General features: G+C 40.9%; 1 protein-coding gene across 1 annotated transcript; it reads right to left on the reverse strand.

Annotated features, from left to right (window-relative positions):
• Positions 1-1,221: 1,221 nt before the first annotated feature.
• Positions 1,222-2,307, reverse strand: LOC115421082 (uncharacterized). Its single transcript, XM_030136833.1, has 2 exons — positions 1,583-2,307; positions 1,222-1,417 (listed from the first exon to the last, which is right to left on the reverse strand). Exons 1-2 carry the CDS (start codon positions 2,164-2,166, stop codon positions 1,222-1,224), a joined length of 780 nt encoding a protein of 259 aa, XP_029992693.1. The 5' UTR covers positions 2,167-2,307.
• Between the last annotated feature and the right edge of the window lie 6,323 nt (positions 2,308-8,630).

The following is an 8,630-nucleotide window of genomic DNA, read 5'->3' on the forward strand; positions in this document are numbered from 1 at the left end:
GCTCCGCCTTCAGTACAACAATCCCACAGACACTAATAGACAAACTTACTCTTCTTGGTTTAAGCAGAACACTGTGCAACTGGATTTTGGATTTCCTCGCCAACAGCCCACAAACAGTGAAGATCCACAACACCACATCTTCCTCCACCTGCCTCAATACTGGTTCCCCCCAGGGTTGTGTGTTAAGCCCCCTCTTGTACACCCTGCTCACTCATGACTGTGTTGCTCGCTTTGCATCAAATCTTATAGTGAAATTTGCAGACGACACTGCAGTGGTAGGACTCATCACCAACAGCGATGAGTCCGCATACAGGAGGGAGGTGAGCCAGCTGGAGGCTTGGTGCAAAACTAACAATCTGTGCATCAACATGAAGAAAACAAAGGAGATGATTGTGGATTTTCAAAGGAAAACCTGTGCCCCTACTCCTCTTCACATCAATGGGGATCCGGTTGAAATAGTCTCCTGTTTTAAATAACTGGGGGTTCATATCTCAAATAATCTTAAATGGACAAACAACATTAGCAGTCTGCTGAAAAAAGCCTACCAACGTCTATATTTTCTTAGGCGACTTAAGAAAGCAGGTTTGAGCCCCTCTGTCCTGACTGCTTTTTATAGATGTGCAGTGGAGAGCATCCTCACCTCCAACGTGACTGTGTGGTTCAACATCTGCACAGTGGCCGAGAGAAAAGCACTGCAGTGAGTGGTGAGAGCTGCGGAGCACATCTGTGACTGCTGTCTGCCCTGCATCCAAGACCTGTACACCAGCAGGTGCAGGAAGAAAGCCCAAAGCATCATGGATGATGCCACCCACCCTGCACATGGATTTTTTACCCTTCTCCCATCAAGCAGGAGACTACGGCACATCCAAGCCCGGACCACCAGACTCCAAAACAGTTTTTATCCAGAGGCAGTGAGAATGATGAACTCCTGCTGAACTTTGAGCCCAGAATGCACTTTTAAATTGGTACTTTACTGCTGTGCACTTTATAAATAATACTTTCTTTTTAGTTATTTATAAGTAATTTTTAGGGGGGGTGTTATCGTTATTGTTATTGCTATCTTTTTTATATCAGTATTTTATTGTTTTTATTATTTTATCAGTAACTTATACTATTTTTACTAAATGCTGCTGACAGTCGGGGACCTGAGTACAATATTTCGTTTCTGTGTATTTTTATATGCTGAAATGACAAACTTGAATCATCTTCTTGATCTCAGCCTCATCCTTCTTCTTTTTTACCTCTGTCAGTAGAGCCGCCCTTTCCGCCTTCATACTCTCTCGTTTCACCTCTGGGCATGTTTGGACAGAAATTCACTTCTGCCTTCCTGGGCTTTTTAATGTTGGCTGCTGGCTTCTCCTGGCCATTCCGTTTATTCTTCAGAGAGCTGACTGCAACCTCAGGATATCCAGCTTGGCTGAGAGGAATAATAATTTTATTTTTACATTAAATGCAAGTCTATGAATCTGTTGGACTGGCATTTAATATCTTGTACCACCTTGCGCCAGCACAAATGTGTTAAAACAAAAGACTTGGTGCTTAGGATGGGAACAAAATAGAGCCCATTAAATAAAAAACATACCTGAGCTTTGATCTGAAGTTCATCATCTTTATTTTCAAGTAGTGCTTCCAACCACAGCAGCCACTGCGAGTGCCTTTCTCCAGTAGACATGGGTGGGACTGTATCAGAGCCTTGGGCACTTCTTCTAACTGCTCATCCTTTGGATATGCTGTGTACTTCATGATTTCTTCAGCTAGGCCCTCAAGAATATCAGAACGTGTTTTTGGGGTAGGAGACAGCAAAGTCCCGTTTGCACTGAACTCATTATTTCCGGTGTGGAGCATCATCTCAGCACAGTATGAGAAGCGAGGAACAACAAAGAGTTTGGGCCAAGAACATGACCGGGTCTCGGGTGATGACAAGATGATGGTATCATTGATGCTGTAGGAGTCTGAATCATTTGCTTCATGTGATGAGGAGCTGACACTGGAAGGAGTACCTGGGATTGTGGTGCTGCCATCAGATATAGTACTAGGGCTTGTGGAGCTGGTATCTCTTGTGAGTGGATTAGAGCTGGTTGTCTCAGAAGGTATGTGCACAACTTTCACAGTAGCTTTATCTTCAAGTTCTGAAGTTGACGAGAGGTTCATGAACTGATCATCCATTTCTCTGTCTCTTTACTGAAGTCTGAATGGCTCAGTCACTTGGAACAAAGTCTTTATTTGAAGAGCGAATTCCTCCACAGTGTTTGGTATTCCAGATTCAATGGTAAGTTTTCTTGAATTGTCTTCACCTCCAAAGAGGACTCTGAAAGTTACTCGTCCTGCCATCCTGCTTTGCTAATCTAAAGGTGGAAACACAAACAAGCAGAGTGGACAGGTATTAGTCTGGTTATTTAAATTCTTAACCACCCAAGCAGAATGTACAGACAGGAGACAGTATTAGCCTATAACTCAGTGGTTCCCTAACCTTTTTTGGCTTGTGACCCCATTTTAACATCATAAATTTCTGGCGACCCCAGACATTCAAAATGGAGACTTTTTTTTGCTAAAAAAAATTTGTTTTTGATCATGTAATAGTTTGCTGTACTATGTTGCAAATAAACATTAATTAGAAATGACATTTAGTCTATATAATGTATATTCTTATGGACGGAGGCGGCCAGGTGTAAATTACTGCGCAAAGTGAGAATTTTATTTTCCTTGGTCAGGATATGTACAGTCAGTCCAGCTTGGATTTACAACGCTGAAAATTAATACTGAACAAACGATAACTCAAACTATGAATTATGAAAGAGCTGCAGGATCTTAAACCGGCCACAATGAACATTTGAAAGATAAACAGTACCACAGTACTTCAGTTTCAGATTCACAGTTTATCATGTCTTTATGGATTACAATTGTCTCTTAACTCACCATATAGTTTTTATTAGTATTTTTTTTTTTTTTTTTTTTTTTTTTTTTTTTTTTTTAAATCAATTACTAGAAATTTCAGGCGACCCCATTTGAATTCCAAGCGACTCCATGTGGGGTCCCGACTGTAAAAGGCTAAGTACAAAGGCTGAACCCAAAAGCAAGACCACAAGTAACCAATAAGGTTTAGTGTTTTTATTAAACACTTTCACAGGGAAAATGATACAACACAGAGAATATATAATTTCTGTGGAGCCTCTGGTTCCGGGGATAAACGTCTGGGCTGCGGGTGGAAACGACAGGTGACTGACTTGGCCGAGCCGGGAAAACCCCAACGGAATCCCCACTAGGGACAGACAGAGGGTGGTCAATAAACAAGCCAGGTCATACACGGAAAGACAGTCATACAAGCAACGGTACATGGGGGACAGGCTAACTCACGGTAGTAATCCAGGCGGAGGTTGAAGCACAGGTAATCGGTGGAGGCTGAGGTATTTAAAGGGAGCAGGCAGAGACAGAGTCGGGTACACGAACCAGGTCGAAAACGAGCAGGCAGGATAGGAACAGGCTGAATCGGTGGTCGAAGGACGAAAAACGGGTCAAACACGGCAGACAAACGAACAGGATCCAAAAACCGCTGGTAAGTGAACACAAACAAGTTGTAGAGCACAAACTGGCAACTAAATAGGGGAAGACTGAGGGTTTAAATACACAGGAGGGCGGGAAGACAATTGGACACAGGTGGAGATAATCAGGGAGGAGTCAGGTAATCAGGGAAAAGGTGAACACAATCAGGGAGCGGAAGTAAAGACAACAGACAAGACACATGAGGGAAACTTAACAAAATAAAACAGGAAATGACAAACAAAACAGAAAAGACAGACAAAGTCCAAAAGCCGACATGACACCGACCCCAAGGCTGAAAAGCACTGCATTAAAGAAAATGTCTAGATCATTGATGCAATTCAATGGACTCTAATGAATCCATGCTTCCATGTTTACACACACAAACAAACGAGCAGCACACTCCGTATCACGGACAGTGAGGTGGAAGAATTATGTCAAAGCCACCACAAGAAACCAAGAAATCAAGCTCACTGTAAAAGGCAGCATGGGAAGCGCGCATCACGATAAAAAGGCGGGAAAAGAGGCTTACGCATCGACCAAACTAGTAGTAGTTGCAGATTGGCAAGAATTACAGAAATGCCACATTTTGCATTCAAAACGCAGAATTTTGCCAAAAGGTTACGAGTTTGCACCTACCAAAACAACCCCATGGAGTTCTGAAGTTATCCTTTGAGCAAACTGATGTAAAATAATGCTAGACAGAGCTTAACTTGTTACTAAATGAATAGACTAAATGTTGTGGACAAAGGAAATGCTATCCGGCTAGCGTAGCTACTGATGTTACTAGTAGTCATTTTAACCAGCATGATAACCGACTGCAAGGGGTTAGTTAAGTCCAGTTTCAAGCTGTATTACCAAGCTAGTCAAGATACCGTGAAATAGCTAGCTTGTTAGCTATGAAGCTAGCGGGCGCTAGCATCATAGCTAACGCGACGTGACCAAGACAAAACTGCTTAAAATACTCACGAACTACGTAGATCATAAGTGAACTGATATTGATGTGATATAAACTGCACGATTAGGACACATTTGGGAGTAACTGAACATAGGATGTCTTGGATTACTTACCACCACATGGACAACTGCTTATTCCCATGAGGGGCTGAGTGCTGATGTCCAGCAGAAGTACAGGACGCCGTTTCCGGTTTCCCCATTTCAAACTTCTCATAACTTCGATGAAAACCAATCACATAAATTAAAAAACAAAAGAATCTTGTTTGTTTTACAGATTTTATTACTTAAACCATGTTGGTATGTATTAACTAATTACACTGAATAAATTTTAGAATTGATTGAATTATGCAGATTATAATTGATTTTAATGCATACATTTAAAAAATATGAGTTTTTAAATAAAATCAAATAGATGTAAATGCATAAAAATTAACTCTGCCATGAATCACTTATGTGAGTGTGCTGGCACTGGAATTGAACCCAAGACCTTGTTGCTATAAGGCAGAAGTGCTAACCACAAAACTACCTCTTGGTAGTTTTTGTTGGTTCAACTGGACTAGTTTAGCTCTTCCGAAAATGTTTTGTCTCTCATCAATCAATCAATCAATCAATCAATCAATCAATCAATCTTTCTTTATTTAGCACTTTTTCATACAAGGAAATGTAGCACAAAGCACTTTACATATAAACTTAGTGCACCCCACCACCACACACATACACACAAACACACACACACACACACATACACACACACCGCCACCCATGTACCTAATGTTAATACCCATAATAATAAAACAAAAAGAAATAGATAAAGAAATAAAGGAAAGAAAAAGGCTGAGCACGGGGGGACCATAAAACAAAAGAGAGAAGGCTCTATCACAGGGGGCCACCCACACCAAGGGGCAGCCACTGCCCCCAGCAACCCGGCGCCGCCATCATAAAGCCACATCCTGACTTGTGAGGGAGGGTTGAAATTCCACCGCATTGCGGCGGCAGGGCCCCATACCCCACCAAGGAGCAGACCCCTGAGCGAGGGTCAAAGCAACTGGAGCCCACAGCCACCCCCCCGGCACGGAGGGCCCTCACCGATGAAACACTGGAGAATATAAATAGGAACATTAAAAAGATAAAAAAGAAGCATTGGTTTAAAGAGTATAAATGTAATATAAAACATATATGGAAATATAATATCAATATAAAGCAATAAAAAGATAAAATAGAAGCAGTGGTTAAAGGTCAAATTAAAAGTCAAATTAAAATTAAAGCCGAAAGCGGCATCTAAAGGCCCTCGCCAAGGGCACGTCCAGGGGAAGTATGCTCATTGTTCAGCAGGTGGCGCTCTTGCACCAAATTTTGTGTCTTCTGATGAATGGGTTTAGGCCTGGAACATTGACAATTGACTCAAATTTGAGACAAATCAGTGTTCGTATGTCCGAACTGAACAAAATTTTGTATAAATAAATCTGTAGGGGGCACTATGAGCCAAAATTCAATTTGTTCCATTGAATGGGTGTAGGCCTGCGAGATGTACCACTGAGTCAAATTTGAGCCAAATCAGTGTTCGTATGTCTGAACTGATGCAATTTTCGTGAAAGTAAATTTGTAGGGGGCGCTATTGTGTGAAATGGCATTTTCTTTTGATAAATGGGTGTAGGCCAGGGAGATTGAAAACTGATTCAAATTTGAGCCAAATCGGTGTTCTTATGTCCGAATTGATGCAATTTTCGTGAAGGAAAATTTGTAGGGGGCGCTATTGAGCAAAATGGCAATTTCTTTTGATAAATGGGTGTAGGCCTGGGAGATTGACAACTGACTCAAACTTGAGCCAAATTGGTGTTCATATGTCTGAAGTAAAGTGATTTTTGTAAAAGTAAAATTGTAGGGGGCGCTATAGGTCCAAATTTCAAATTTTTCTGATAAATGGGTGGATGCCTGAGAGATAGACGTCTGAGTCAAATTTGAGCCAAATTGGTGTTCGTATGTCCGAACTGAAGCAATTTGAATAAAAAAATTTAAAAAAAACTTATAGGGGGCGCTGTAGTGCGAAATTTCAGTTTCTTTTGACAAGTAGGTGTAGGCCTGGGAGACAGATGTCTGAGTCAAATTTGAGCCAAATCGGTGGTCGTATGTCCGAACTGATGTCATTTTTGTAAATGTATATTTGTAGGGGACGCTATAGTGCGAAATTTTAATTTCTTTTAATAAATCAGTGTAGGCCTGGGAGATGGACGTCTGAGTCAAATTTGAGCCAAATTGGTGTTCGTATGTCTGAGCTGAAGAAATTTTTGTAATGGTAAATTCGCGAAGAAACTTTGCAAAGTTTGCGATGTCGTCACACAAAAACGGTGACACCGATCCTAAGAATTTGGCTAACTTTGGATGCCCCACTTCTCCAGATACTGTACACTGATTTTGAGCTCATTTGGCCAAACGGCCAAGGAGGATATAGTTAAAATACGATGTCAGCGAAAACGCTGATTCAGCATTTTGGAAATTTCAATCCAATATGGCCGACTAAGGGTTGGTTTTGGGCGTGGCCATAATAATATTTTTTGTTTGTCTCCTCATGATGAATCTGTGTACTGATTTCTGTGGCTCTACTAAACCTAAACTTTATGTTGGATGTGCTCCCATTGACATAATGTATTTCCACTTTTCAAAGGGGCGCTGCAGCAACATTTCTTTACTGACATCTACGAAACCTATATGTAAATTCAATTTTGCACATTTCTGAATTTTGTGCAAAATTTGGTGAGTTTTCGTAAATGTTCAGGGGGTCAAAATGTAGCTCAAAGTGCAGGAGAAACAAAAATAAGACAAAAAAATTTTTTTTAAAAAGCCGCAAGCAGCATCTAAAGGCCCTCACCATGGGCACGTCCAGTACAAGCATGTCTATTGTTCAGCAGGCGGTGCTCTAGCACCAAATTTTAATGTCTTCTGATGAATGGGTGAAGGCCTGGGAGATTGACAATTGACTCAAATTTGAGGTAAATCGGTGTTCGTATATACGACCTAAAGAAATTTTTGTATAAGTAAATCTGTAGGGTGCGCTATACAGCCAAAATTCAATTTCTTCCATTGAATGGATGTAGGCCTGGGAGATGTACCACTGAGTCAAATTTGAGCAAAATTGGTGTTTGTATGTCTGAACTGCTACAATTTTCGTCAAGGTAAATTTGTAGGGGGCGCTATTGTGTGAATTTTCAGTGTCTTCTGACAAATGGGTGTAGGCCTAGGAGATTGGCAAATGATTCAAATTGGAGGAAAATAAGTGATCGTATGTCCAAACTGAACCAATTTTAGTAAAATTAAATTTGTAGGGGGCGCTATGGAGCCAAATTTCAAATGTTTCAAATGAATGGCTGTAGACCTGGTAGACAGACACCTGACTCAAATTTGAGCGAAATCGGTGTTTGTATGTCCGAACTGAAGCAATTTTTGTAAAGGTAACTTTGTAGGGGGCGCTATAGTGAAAAATTTTAATTTCTTCCAATAAATAAGTGTAGGCCTGGGAGATTGACAACTGATTCAAATTTGAGCCAAATCGGTGTTTATATGTCCGAGCTGAAGAAATTTTTGTAAAGGTAACTTTGTAGGGGGCGCTATAGTGCAAAATTTAAATTTCTTCCAAAAAATGGCTGTAGGCCTGGGAGATTGAAAACTGATTCAAATTTCAGCAAAATCAGTGATTGTATGACCAAACTGAAGCAAGATTTGTAAAGGCAAATTTCTGAAAAAAATTCACAAAATTTGTGACCTCCTTGCAAAAAAATGGTAAATCTGATCCCAAAAATTTGGCTAACTTTTGATGTCCCACTTCTCTAGATACTGTTCACTAATTTTGAGCTCATTCGGCCAAATGCCCAAGGAGGAGGTAGTTAAAATACAACGTCAGTGAAAACGCTGACTCAGCATTTTGGAAATTTCAATCCAATATGGCTGACTAAGGGTTGGTTTTGGGGCGTGGCCATAATAATATTTTTTGTTTGTCTCCTCATGATGAATCTGTGTACCGATTTTCGTGGCTCTACACCAAACTTTATTAGGCCCGAGCCGAGTAAAGCCGGTGCAGGGCCTATTGAGTCTGCAGTGGGCGCATGGGGACAAAATCGCCAGTGACGCGGTCGTCTTTCGTC

This window comes from Sphaeramia orbicularis, chromosome 1 (genome assembly GCF_902148855.1).
Source record: "Sphaeramia orbicularis chromosome 1, fSphaOr1.1, whole genome shotgun sequence".
NCBI lineage: Eukaryota > Metazoa > Chordata > Actinopteri > Kurtiformes > Apogonidae > Sphaeramia > Sphaeramia orbicularis.

What these genes read in the sequence shown, in the direction of transcription:
- LOC115421082 (XM_030136833.1), bottom strand. Translation starts at nt 2,166, where the DNA reads ATGGATGATCAGTTCATGAACCTCTCGTCAACTTCAGAACTTGAAGAT. An exon ending in AACTTCAGATCAAAGCTCAG is followed by an intron (nt 1,418 to 1,582) that starts GTATGTTTTTTA and finishes TATTCCTCTCAG; the next exon opens with CCAAGCTGGATATCCTGAGG.